This window comes from Perca flavescens, chromosome 11, assembly GCF_004354835.1.
Source record: "Perca flavescens isolate YP-PL-M2 chromosome 11, PFLA_1.0, whole genome shotgun sequence".
Taxonomy (NCBI): domain Eukaryota; kingdom Metazoa; phylum Chordata; class Actinopteri; order Perciformes; family Percidae; genus Perca; species Perca flavescens.
In genome coordinates, this window is record NC_041341.1 from 20,667,798 (window position 1) to 20,681,548 (window position 13,751).

Consider the following 13,751-nt stretch of genomic DNA (forward strand, 5'->3'; position numbering starts at 1 on the left):
TACCCTGCAGAGATTTGAGAAAAGGTTAAAGGTCCCATGACATGGTGCTGTTTGGATGCTTTTATTTAGACATTAGTGGTCCCCTAATACTGTATCTGAAGTCTCTTTCCCGAAATTCAGCCTTGGTGCAGAATTACAGCCAGTAGAGCCAGTCCCACAATGAGCTTTCCTTAGTATGTGCCATTTCTGTGTCAGTAGCTATTGAGGAGGAGAGAGGGGGGGGCAATGTGGAGGGTGTGGGTGTGGCCTTGACCAACTGCCACTTTGCTCGTTTGAAAGCCATGATGTCTCTCTCCAGGGGCGGGTCTACAGGGGGGCAAGGGGGGGCCCCCCAGCTGCCCCCCTAACTTTGGTGTTCAAAAAACTTTGCTTGTAAAAACAAACTGCCACTATGTGCACAGGCTTCTTAAAACATTGAAACAAACAATTAATTTATATTAATTCATAATAAATAATAAATAATAATTGTAGATGTAATCTTAGCCCCCTGCCCCTCAAATACTCAGCTACGTCCCTGCATCAAATGTGCAGAGCAGTGTTCGCCCAGTCTGGCTCGCACACACAGTGTCTGCTGCGGTGTGGTGGCCCTGCATCCCGGCAAAGACTGGAACGACCGAGCTGATCTCGTCTGATGTTATGTATTTTAGGCTACTTATTAGCTACAGGGCCATACAGTGTAATGTAATACAAGAATAACAAGAGCTTTTCACATCTTGACTTTTGCAGGCCAGAGTAGTTGGAGATATTAGCTGAAGCCTAAAAGTGGGGATATTGCCAGCCAAGAAAATCCTGAGATGTGCACAGGAGGAAGAGAAGGAGGGAAATGAAGAAGGAGAAGACAGGAAACTGGAGAGACCAGGCAGGTCAGAGCAGGAGAAGACCACAGAAGGGGTTGCAGAAATAAGTGAAAGAGAAGAGGGAAAGGAAGAATTGAGTGATCAGGAGGAGGCAGATGAAGATGACAGAGAGGAAGAGGAGGCTGCAGTTACCCCAGGACCATATGGTTGGTTTATATTCTCCTTACATATAAATTGCAGTACAGAAACATAACATGTCGTGACATGACGTTTTTTCAGTTTTTGGCTATTTCCATTCTGTTGTATATGTTATAGGGTTAGATATGTAAATATTTACATATACAACAACAGTTCACTCTTCTCAAGACACTTTACAGATAGAGTAGGTCTAGACCACACTCTTTAAGTTACAAAGACCCAACAATTCTCCAAAGAGCAAGCATTTGGTGCAACAGTGGTGAGGAAAAACTTCCTTTTGGGCAGAAACATCAGACAGATCCAGGGTCTTGGTGGCTGCTGCCGGTTAGATACAGATGGATACAGATATACAGATATAGAGAATTATGATTCATAATAATGGTAATTATAGTAACAAAAAAAGATAATGGAACTATGACTAGAAATAATAGTTGTAGCAGTTTAGGGCATAGCAGGGCGTCGCGGGGCGTAGTAGGGCATAGCAGTTTACATATGGGGGTTCCCATGTACCGTCTTCCCCTGCCACCCTACCAAGATCTCTCGCTACCCCTTTGCCCCCCCATGTAAAATTTTCTAGATCCGCCACTGTCTCTCTCTCATGGGTGGGCCAAATTCTCTGGGTGGGCAAAGCAGAGAAAGGGGAGGTAACCTTGCTCCTTATGACCTCCTAAGGAGAATCTCCATGGTTACCACACATTGATCGCCTGGCGTTGTCCGCCGTGTCTGTTCACATGAGGAGCTCACATCTTCTGAAGCCTCAAAACAAACCCAAGAGGAGATGCAGAAGTCTAGTTTTCTCTCAAACCAACTGAAATACAATATGCTGAAAGATTATTAAGACATTTTTCCCCAACAAGGTAAAACATGAAGTGCCTACCACAGCTTTAATTACACACACACACACACACACACACACACACACACACACACACACACACACACACACACACACACACACACACACACACACACACACACACACACACACACACACACACACACACACACACACACACACACACACACACACATATTGCTACATATAGGGCGCCAGTTATTTGGATCTAGAAACTGCGAAACGTTGTCATGTCCTTTGGCTCTTTGCTGGGGATGCACCAGTCGTCGGCCTCGTGAATCGTCTTGTAATGTTTCCAGGCCGACTTGTTGTACACGGGGAGCCTCTCAATGGACTCTGTGGAGAGCGCCTAACAAGAAGATTAAGAAAATAAGTTCACAGACGCACAGACACACACACACACACACACACACACACACACACACACACACACAAAGTAAAACTCAATTACCCGAATGTAGACCACAGCATCAGTTCCATAACCCTCCAGAGAGTACAGCTTCAGGTCCCCTTGAAAGTAGCGGGCGTACAGTCTAGAGATGGGCAGGCCATACCCATAACCAGCCTGGACAAAAATAAAACCGAGCAGTCAGCTGTTTCACGGCAGAGAGCAAATACAAGAGTTGTGTGTGTTAGAGCTTGGACTGTGAAGTAAGTCTGGCACTGGAACAAACTGATAATACATACAGATTGTTTGCTGTATACACATTACATGAACAGGAGGGGAAATTACAGAAATGCTTTCATGTATTTTTCTCTCTTTGAAGCAATGTTACAATAAGAACACCATGTGATGCAACTGAAAGCTCAATACAAAAGCAAGTAAGTGGGTCAATTGTGATTATTTTCTTTGTCATCTACCATTTCAAAAGGTCAAAAGAAGCTGGTCTGTTGTGTCTGTATGCGAAATTGCATGTGTAAACATATTAAAGATACATTTTTCATTACATTTGTTTTAGTAAAATTCACTTTGGTTGGGATCCATTTGGAACAGAATTTAGTAAAATAATAACACAATATGATCATATCATCACAATATAAAACAATCAATAATTATCACCCAGTTCTACTATAGATATAAGTCAAGTCCTAGATGTACTAAGACTGTACTTTTTTTTTATGTAAGTTCAACTGCCCAGAAACTTGATTTTCGTAATTTCTTCTGTGACAAGGTCTATAACTGTTTCTAAGTGGTTGTCTTTTAAGATTATGATGGTGCAGAGTACAAATTGGAGAAGTCGACCGCAAAGTCAGAAGAGTGAGCTCACGTCCATCCACATGAATCCACACACTATTGATCACACATCAGGACTACTGACCAGAGGAGCAGCACGGGCCCCGTCCATGCTCGGTCGAGGAGCTGTGGAGTACGTGTAGGTGAACAACCGGTCAATCTTGCGCAGCGGCACGCCTCCTCCGCGATCACTCACCTGAAGAAGAACATATGGTCTGGACGGTATCCTCATCCAATGACTACATTTTCCAGCTGTACAGGAGTTTACACCGCCGCATTTTGGCAAAAAGACTCATGTGCAGCAGCACAGCTTTACCTTGACGGTCAGATCTTCAGTTCCCAGGGCGACCTGAGCATGGATAGCAGGATACTCCATGGCATCGCCGTATAACTCCATGGTGGCCCGCATGGCGTTCTGCAACAAGGCGGCAATGTGAAAATGTAAAATTGAGTCATGTGAACCAGCTGTCCAATTATTCAGCTCAAAAAGCAAATCCGTACTTACCTTAAAAAGTTCAAACACCATATGATACAAATGAGATGGGACATAGACCACAGTGGTGGGGTTGGCTGTCAGGACAGAGGATCAAAGATTAGACTAAATTTCATCAGACATGTTTGAATCACACCATTCTTATTTATTTATTTATTTATTTATTCATTCATTCATTCATTCATTCATTCATTAATAATGCAATTTAAAGTGCTTCAGATAAACAAAGGCATGTGCTTGTAATGTTCCTAATTAAAAGTACCTGTGAATTCCTCCAGCACCAGCTCAGGAGAGTTCATGTAGTACCGGTCACAAAGGGTTCGCGCATTTTCGTAGGCATCTACAAGGAAGAAGGTTTGTTTTCAGGGAACAACACGACTTACTTAAATACTTGAAAAGTGACATAGCTGAGCACTCTGTCACCGTCATTAAATCACCTCTGATAACCTCACTGACACAACAGTTTGGGTCAATACTGCCGATCTGTTTGGGATGAGCTGGGTTCACCTTCACCTTCCCACCAAAGAGGAGAGCTGGAATAAAACACACAGGGATATAACCGTGCACTACGCTACAGTATAAAAAGTGTGAATTATTGAAATGCTAATACAGCCACAATAGACATATTTGTACCTCGTTTCTCAATTAATCGTCTTAAAAATGCAACGTTTAATCAGACATTTTCACTGTGATATTGTGCAACTACCTGACAATTGACTCTCTCCAATTGTTTGTCTTATAAATTGTTTTTCTTACCGATAACTGGAACCCCCCCAATTCTGACACACAGCACACTTTCACTACATCTAGACTCACCGGAAGCTTGACGACCCAAAGCAAAGAAACTTTCTAGCTCTGCACTCACACAGAAAAGCCCGTTATGAATGTTTTTTTACATACATTTGATTACAAAACCTTGTTTTTATGTCAGTTACAATACTGTCACCAGACAACACAAAATCCACTATAAAGTATGGACAGCAAAAAGAAAAGTGTGAAATAAAATTTTAAAAAGTGAAGTTGACAGAGGCTTACCAAGAATTCCAACTAATATAATATCCCTAATTGTTCTTTCTTTCTTTCTTTTTTTCTTTCTTTCTTTCTCATAATCTAATGCTAATATTTTGTTTGCCTTTATCAGTATGCCCTCATATTGCTCCTTTGTCCTTGTTGTTTTTTTGTCAGTCACACAGCAGGAACTGTGTACCTTAATAATACTAACATCCAGCAGGTCTATGCAGGTTCACTGTCTCTTTGCCCTTTACAGTATGTCTCACACTTGAATAAACAATTAACTCATTCAAAAAGGTGTAGATAGCATACAAGTCCTTTCAATTTCATTTCAAAAATGTCTCTGGGTGTGGTCTGTGGATGTTTCTTGGTTCACCGTGGCGGTGACGTTAAAAGGTTGCAGAAAGAACGTGCCCCAAACTGCTCCAAAATCAAGATGGCTACCAGGGCGCTGTGATCCGAATAAATAAGCCTCTGGTTTCCTGCTAATGGAGCGACCTGGCTCTTTGTGACAAATCAAGTACAAAACAAGTACAACTACTGTTCACACATGATATAATTCATGACTGACAAAAAGAGTTCATCTTTAATTAAGCAGAAGAGAATCTACTCACTGTGCTGGTTGAGCAACATCCTGATGGATATTCTGCTCATGTAGAAACGATCTAGAAAATACTGAAGATTTTGGCTGACGACTGGGTCTGTGCCGTAGGTCTCCTTGTACTCCACAACTCCCTGAGCCATGGTGGGAATGACATCATTGTGCCGATTTCTGATCTTTATTACCGCATCTGTGAAACTGAATAAAGACATAACAATCACGGCAAGGCATGAAAAATAAAACCACAGAATTGAATCATCATAAATAAAGAGATAAAACTAAACTGCATAGTGTTTGTTTCAATTTACTTACTCATATGTGACTTTCTCATCATCTGCATTTTTGTCTTTGAACTCAAGAATATCCTGAAAACTTTGCATGTACCTGCACACGAAAAAAGCATCACTATTTGCAGGCACTGGCATCAGCGTAATTTGAAAGATAACTAAGAAAAAGCAAAAAAAACAACTGCGTACCAGCCCTGGACCAAACGCACCGACGGAGTCCTCAGCAAGTTGTCTGGCAACAAGTTGATCTCTTTCATGATGTTTGCCAACCTCACAGGTAATTCCTGTCTGAGGAAGGCGAATGATGTTTTCTCACATGCATTTTCTGAGCCTGAAGGGTGTAAACACAAACATCAGAATCATCTTTATTCCATCCATCCATCCATCTTCGTCCGCTTATCCGGTGTCGGGTCGCGGGGGGAGCAGCTCCAGCAGGGGACCCCAAACTTCCCTTTCCCGAGCAACATTAACCAGCTCCGACTGGGGGATCCCGAGGCGTTCCCAGGCCAGGTTGGAGATATAATCCCTCCACCTAGTCCTGGGTCTTCCCCGAGGCCTCCTCCCAGCTGGACGTGCCTGGAACACCTCCCTAGGGAGGCGCCCAGGGGGCATCCTTACCAGATGCCCGAACCACCTCAACTGGCTCCTTTCGACGCAAAGGAGCAGCGGCTCTACTCCGAGCTCCTCACGGATGAGTGAGCTTCTCACCCTATCTCTAAGGGAGACGCCAGCCACCCTCCTGAGGAAACCCATTTCAGCCGCTTGTACCCTGGATCTCGTTCTTTCGGTCATGACCCAGCCTTCATGACCATAGGTGAGGGTAGGAACGAAAACTGACCGGTAGATCGAGAGCTTTGCCTTCTGGCTAAGCTCTCTTTTCGCCACAACGGTGCGATAGATTGAATGCAATACCGCACCCACTGCGCCCGATTCTCCGACCAATCTCCCGCTCCATTGTCCCCTCACTCGCGAACACAACCCCAAGGTACTTGAACTCCTTCACTTGGGGTAAGGACTCATTCCCTACCTGGAGAAGGCATTCCATCGGTTTCCTGCTGAGAACCATGGCCTCAGATTTAGAGGTGCTGATCCTCATCCCAACCGCTTCACACTCGGTTGCGAACCCGATCCAGTGAGTGCTGAAGGTCGCAGGCCGATGATGCCATCAGGACCACATCATCTGCAAAGAGCAGCGATGAGATCCCCAGCCCACCAAACTGCAACCCCTCCCCACCCCGACTACGCCTCGATATCCTGTCCATAAATACTACAAACAGGATTGGTGACAAAGCGCAGCCCTGGCGGAGGCCAACCCTCACCTGAAACGAGTCCGACTTACTACCGAGAACCCGGACACAGCTCTCGCTTTGGTTGTACAGAGATTGGATGGCCCTGAGAAGAGACCCCCTCACCCCATACTCCCGCAGCACCTCCCACAGTATCTCCCGGGGACCCGGTCATACGCCTTCTCCAAATCCACAAAACACATGTAGACCGGTTGGGCATACTCCCAGGCTCCCTCCAGGATCCTTGCGAGAGTGAAGAGCTGGTCCGTTGTTCCACGACCAGGACGGAATCCGCATTGTTCCTCCTCAACCCGAGGTTCGACTATTGGCGAACCCTCCTTTCCAGCACCTTGGAGTAGACTTTACCAGGGAGGCTGAGAAGTGTGATACCCCTATAATTGGCACACACCCTCTGGTCCCCCTTTTTAAAAGGGGAACCACCACCCCAGTCTGCCACTCCTTTGGCACCGTCCCCAGACTTCCACGCAATGTTGAAAAGGCGGTCAACCAGGACAGCCCCTCCACACCCAGAGCCTTGAGCATTTCTGGACGGATCTCATCAATCCCGGGGCTTTGCCACTGTGTAGTTGTTTGACTACATCAGTGACTTCCGCCTGGGAAATCGACGACAATCCCCCATTATCCTCCAGCTCTGCCTCTAACATAGAGGGCGTATTAGTCGGATTCAGAGTTCCTCAAAGTGCTCCTTCCACCGCCCTATTACCTCCTCAGTTGAGGTCAACAGTGTCCCATCCTTACTGTACACAGCTTGGATGGTTCCCCGCCCCCTCCTGAGGTGGCGAACAGTTTTCCAGAAGCACTTTGGTGCCGACCGAAAGTCCTTCTCCATGTCTTCTCCAAACTTCTCCCACACCCGCTGCTTTGCCTCTTTCACGGCAGAGGCTGCAGCCCTTCGGCCCTTCGGTACCCTGCAACTGCCTCCGAGTCCTCCGGGATAACATATCCCGGAAAGACTCCTTCTTCAGTCGGACGGCTTCCCTGACCACCGTTGTCCACCACGGTGTTCGTGGGTTACCGCCCCTTGAGGCACCTAAGACCCTAAGACCACAGCTCCTCGCTGCAGCTTCAGCAATGGAAACTTTGAACATTGTCCACTCGGGTTCAATGCCCCCAGCCTCCACAGGGATGCACGAAAAGCTCCGCCCGGAGGTGTGAGTTGAAAGTCTGTTGGACAGGGGCCTCCTCCAGACGTTCCCAATTTACCCGCACTACACGTTTGGGCTTACCAGGTCTGTCCAGAGTCTTCCCCACCCCCTGACCCAACTCACCACCAGATGGTGATCGGTTGACAGCTCTGCCCCTCTCTTCACCCGAGTGTCCAAAACATACGGCCTCAGATCAGATGAAACGATAATGAAATCGATCATTGACCTTCGACCTAGGGTGCTCTGGTACCAGGTACACTTATGAGCATCCCTATGTTCGAACATGGTGTTCGTTATAGACAATCCATGACTAGCACAGAAGTCCAACAACAAACAACCACTCTGGTTTAGATCAGGAGGCCGTTCCTCCCAATCACGCCTCCAGGTGTCTCCATCATTGCCCACGTGTGCGTTGAAGTCCCCCAGCAGAACAATGGAGTCCCCCACTGGAGCCCCATGCAGGACTCCAGTCAAGGTCTCCAAGAAGGCCGAATACTCCGAACTCCTGTTTGGTGCATATGCACAAACAACAGTCAGAGTTTTCCCCCACAACCCGCAGGCGTGGGAGGCGACCCTCTCGCCCACCGGGTAAACTCCAACACAGCGGCGCTCAGCCGGGGGCTTGTGAGTATCCCCACCCCGCCCGGCGCCTCACACCCTGGGCAACTCCGGAGAAGAAAAGAGTCCAACCCCTATCCAGGAGTATGGTTCCAGAACCAAGACTGTGCGTGAGGTAAGCCCCACCAGATCTAACCGGTAGCGCCCACCTCCCGCACCAGTTCCGGCTCCTTCCCCCACAGAGAGGTGACGTTCCACGTCCCCAGAGCCAGCGTCTGCTGCCCGGGTCTGGTCCGTCGAGGCCCCTGACCTTCACTGCCACCCATGTGGCATCGCACCCGACCCCGAATCATCTTTATTTATTTTTTTAAATAGTATGGGAGGCAAATGATTTTTTGCGTTTTCAGTGTGTGCTGTCATTTGGGTTGGTTGATATGACAATGTACAATAGAAATTTGTCTACTGTAATTTTGCCATTCAGTTTATACTGTTGTAGCTATCAAGAGGCCATTGTGAGCAATGTTGCAATTTAAAGAGATAATATTGGATTTTTAGGCTTTTTGCATTCATGTTAAGCACTTCATTGATTTGTCAGGTATTTCATTTGCTGGATCAGTCAAAAACAGACATTCTTGTGTGATTATTTTAATTAGAAGCGGTTTCTCAACTTTTAAGATCTTATTGTAATTCATCCCATTGTGTATATATTTTATTTAATTGTCACTGCTGTGTAACTAGTGTTACTTAAAGGGGTGGTCTCTTGGCTTCTAATCTCCCCTGCACAATGTTTTTACTTTGTATCAAGACTTATTGTTGTTCTTTTTTTTAACAATGTGCTAATAAACTAAACTTCTAAATCATGTTTTCACATTAAATTTACTACATCATGATATACAATATATTAATCTTGTGTTATAAAATACCTGTACCTTGATCAAAGATTTTCTAATCCTCCACCCCTAGCTGCCATCAAGGCTACATCACAACAGTCCCAGACACTCAGGCCTCCATGTTTATTTGTAGCAATTAGCCTGTGGTAGCACATTTGTTTAATGAAATGCACCACTAAGCATAATATAAACTGACATGACGAGGGCCTTAAGGTGGCTCCTGTATTTTCTACCTGATCTTGAATTCAGTAGTTCCCAACCTGGGACCCTGGACTTCTTAAGGGGGTTACAAGTTGCATATACAGTGTTGCCAGATAATAACCAGGGTAGGATTACAACAACTATTTTTTCTCTAATCGTTGCATGTGTCTTTTAAAACAGTGCATATTTTCATCTTCTCAGCAACATGTGAGGAAGGAAATTCATTATTTAATTGACCTGATCACAACTCGTGAATATGCAACCTGTGAGGAAAGGTATGTGTACTTTGCATTAGGAGATCACAAGCAAAATAAGTTGGGATTCACACCACTGCCTTAAATGTAAACACAAAGACACAAGCATTTAGTGTGTGTACCGACCATACAGTCTATGGTAACGTTACCAATCCTTACCAAAATCCAGAAACTGCTTCATTGACAGAGGAGAGGGTGAAAATTTGGAGTAATAGTCAATGTCCTTTCCTATGGACATGCTGTTCCTCAGAAACCTTAAAATCCTCATTGTGACAGCTCCAGTGTTAGCTCGCTTGGCGGACAAATGCTATTCAGGTGGTGTCACAGATGGTGCTTAATTATTATGTTTACAGGTGGCATCCACAGCACAGACACGCAGTTATAGTTAGCTAATCTATGTTAACATTAGCTTCTACGTCTCAAATTCAGCAGAACACACTCATAAAATGAACGTTCTGTTATTGAGTGATTTGGTAAAATGTGTGCAAAGTCTCCGTAACATATTTCTAAATCGCCTTTAATTGCTCATAGCTGAGTGCCAAAGATATCAACATGGCAAGAAGGCTAGTATATGCGTTAAGGTTAACAGTCATGAATGTAGCAACCGGGTACTAGTGTGCACAGCCAGCTAAACCAGAGAGTCATAACGATGTCAAGAGAAGAAAGGTGAGTAACGTTCCCTTTCGACTTTGGTAAGATGCTTTTTTTCCCTTCTTTTTTTAAACTTTATAGTTCAAAATGTGCATTGTGCGTCTGTTTTTATTTGTCATAACAATATATAGTTAAACAGTAGCACATTAAAGGTATTTAAGCGTGGATATGTGAATATAAAAAATGAAGACAAAAAAATGTCAACAATTACGTTGTTATTAAGAAAGCTAATCTAAATGTAATAGACAAGATGCTTTTGAAATGATTGAACACCTTTAATCAATTCAAAAGCATCTTGTATATTACATTTACTTGTCACGGTTACAGACCGTTTTATTTGGCCATTACATTGCCCATTTTTATCAGATAACTATTGAACAACGTCATTTTTGTAGTTGTCACACAGCTCGTGTTCAGAACATACATTTTGTTTTCTTGTCGTGGACTCAGTACTCTTTGGACAATCTAGGGTCTGCCTCCCTGAGGTTTGTCTTTCAGGCAGCAAGCTGTACAAATCAAATTTCAGTTGGGGTCTGGTCGGGGCCATGATTGGGCATTGGACCAGTCAATCTACCCAGGGAGGCGGGGTTTGTGCGCTCACAGACAAGACTCAGGGCTAAAATAACCTAACTAGATTTTGTTCCTAACTGCCGTCATTTCCTTTAGTCAACTACAGAAATGCCTGCTTGAAGAAGTACGAGGCAGCGGGCCACGTTTTTGTGAAGGATGTTTTGTTAGTTTTTGGTCGGCGTCTGGCTCAAGGTAACGTTAACAAACCTGTGATTGACTTTATTAACCGCTAATGTCTGGAAAGTCATCGTAGGAGAGAAACTATTTCCTCGGTTAAATCGGTTGAACCAGCTCGTATTTGTGCCCCGCCAAAAGCCTCAGAGAAGTTCAGCGAGGAAGTGACCATTTTGTGAGTTGGCTCTTTCCGATAACGTTATAATTAAGTGAGCCTCCTGCTAACGAAAATGAGTGGCGGATTCAACTTTGGGGGCTCCACGGGCTTCGCTTTCGGAGCTCAAAAGCCCGCCACAGCCGCAGCCCCTGGCACGGGCTTTGGGATGACCAGCTCCACACCTGCAGCCCCCGGAGGGGGCTTCGCATTTGGCACTTCTGCTCAGGCCACCCCCAACCCCAACCCCAACCCTGCCGGCTCTTTCAGCTTCGGCACCCCAGCGAAGAGCACAGCAGCCAGCGTAGGAGGCTTCTCTTTTGGGACCCCCACCGCCTCATTTGGAATGGGCGCTCCTCAAACCACAGCAGCAGCACCCGCAGGAATGACTTTAGGCTCAGCAGCTCCAGCTGCGGGGTCAGGGTTCACCATGGGCTCGGGTTTGTCTGCACAGACCACCGCTGCCGCCCCCGCAGGAGGGGGCTTCTCCTTTGGGACTCCCTCTCAAGCTCAACCCCAACTTGCAGCACCACCAACAGCCACAGTAACGGCGACTACAGGAGCAGGTGGCCTTTCATTCGGAGGATTTAGCTTTGGAGCAACCAAGGCCCTGGCGACCACAGCTGCAGCCCCTGTTGCAGCCCCTGCTGCTGCCCCTGGAGGGGGCTTCAGCTTTGGCACCAGTGCTCCATCCAACCTCACCTTGGGCGTCCAGCCCCAGCCAGCCCACACTGCTGCAACCACAGCGGGTCAGGGTGGAGGATTTGCCTTTGGGATTAAACCTTCATCAACCCCAGCTCCTCCTGCAGCTGCCCAGACAGCCCCAGTTCCAGGCCCATCTCTCTTTGCTGCACCCATCTCTACAGCTGCTGCTGTCGCTGCTGCCACCGCTGCTGCTACTGCTGCAGCCGCAACTGCCGCTTCAACAGGTACAGGCTTTACTTTGGGTGGAGTTTCAACTTTAGCAGCAAGCACTGCTGCTGCAACGACCGCAGCAGCAGGTCTGTCGTTTATGATGAAACCTCTGGGGGCAGCGACCATCACCTCCACCTCTGCCTCCGTCCCTTCTTCCACTGTTGCAGCTGCCACAACAGGTGCTGCTACAGGCTTTACACTGGGGCTCAAACCGCCATCCAGCACAAGTATCATATCAACTACTACAGCAACAACCATCCCTACAAGCATTGCTCCTCCGGTGATGACCTATGCCCAGCTAGAGGGTCTCATTAACAAGTGGAGTCTTGAGCTTGAGGACCAAGAGAGACATTTCTTACAGCAGGCTACTCAGGTGAATGCCTGGGACCGCATGCTGGTGGAGAACGGTGAGAAGATCACAGCCCTGCATAAGGAGATGGAGAAGGTGAAGCTGGACCAGAGGAGGCTAAACCAGGAGCTGGATTTCATCCTGTCCCAACAGAAGGAGCTGGAGGACTTACTGTGCCCGCTTGAGGAGTCGGTGAAAGAGCAAAGCGGAACCATCTACATGCAGAATGCTGACGAGGAACGTGAGAGAACGTACAAGCTTGCCGAGAACGTGGACGCACAGCTGAAGCGGATGTCGCAGGACCTGAAGGAGATCATCGAGCATCTGAACACATCCAGTGGCCCAGCAGATACCAGTGACCCAGTAAGATGAGACCTAATTCAAGTGAAACCTTCCTTGACAAATTTCTGGTGCTTTAGCATTTATCGTTGCACATGAAATTAATGTCTGCCTCTGTTTTTCTTCTTCTCCTCAGCTTCAGCAGATCTGTAAAATTCTCAACACCCACATGGATTCACTTCAGTGGATCGATCAGAACTCTGTTCTTCTGCAGAGAAGAGTGGAGGAAGTGTCCAAACTGTGTGACAACCAGCGCAAGGAGCAGGAGAAAACCTTTCGTTTAACATTTGACTAATCAGGAATAACTATGTTGACATGTATATTAACATAATTATCTTTTTAATGATCGTCCTAAAGAGGGATGTCTTTTTGGGGGTTGTGATGTTTTGGATAAAAAACCAAAGCATTCATCACAACTCCTGCTAACTTGCTTTTTCCTTCTGCTGTTTTGAGTCATTTGGTTGCATAAAGATCAATATTTTCATTGCAATAGCTTTTATATAGAGTAGTAAATAATATGTCTGTTCCCATGTAAATGCTATGGTTGTTCTGAATAGTGTGATTAAATAAATCTTTGGATAAAGGCTCTGTTTTATTTCTGTTTGTGGTTTAGATGTAGACCTTTTGTGCACACATCCAATGTCCTTGTAACATTTCAAATCTCATATTTTCAAAAGATGTGTGGATGGAATTAGTTATAAATGCCAAACCCTACCAAATTCCAGCTTCTCAGTTGTGAGGATTTGCTGGTTTTCTTTGTCTTATGC

General features: G+C 45.9%; 2 protein-coding genes across 2 annotated transcripts; one reads left to right on the forward strand and one right to left on the reverse strand.

Moving 5' to 3' along the window:
• Positions 1-1,987: 1,987 nt before the first annotated feature.
• Positions 1,988-10,465, reverse strand: pdk1 (pyruvate dehydrogenase kinase, isozyme 1). The gene is made up of 11 exons (XM_028590519.1): positions 9,992-10,465; positions 5,667-5,808; positions 5,503-5,574; positions 5,204-5,388; positions 4,016-4,111; positions 3,841-3,918; positions 3,591-3,655; positions 3,402-3,500; positions 3,171-3,281; positions 2,303-2,416; positions 1,988-2,200 (listed from the first exon to the last, which is right to left on the reverse strand). The coding sequence occupies exons 1-11, from the start codon at positions 10,098-10,100 to the stop codon at positions 2,060-2,062; spliced, it is 1,212 nt and encodes a 403-aa protein (XP_028446320.1). The 5' UTR covers positions 10,101-10,465; the 3' UTR covers positions 1,988-2,059.
• Positions 10,466-11,067: 602 nt separating this feature from the next.
• On the forward strand, positions 11,068-13,568 carry nup62l (nucleoporin 62 like). The gene is made up of 2 exons (XM_028591308.1): positions 11,068-13,008; positions 13,121-13,568. Exons 1-2 carry the CDS (start codon positions 11,458-11,460, stop codon positions 13,277-13,279), a joined length of 1,710 nt encoding a protein of 569 aa, XP_028447109.1. The 5' UTR covers positions 11,068-11,457; the 3' UTR covers positions 13,280-13,568.
• Positions 13,569-13,751: the final 183 nt, after the last annotated feature.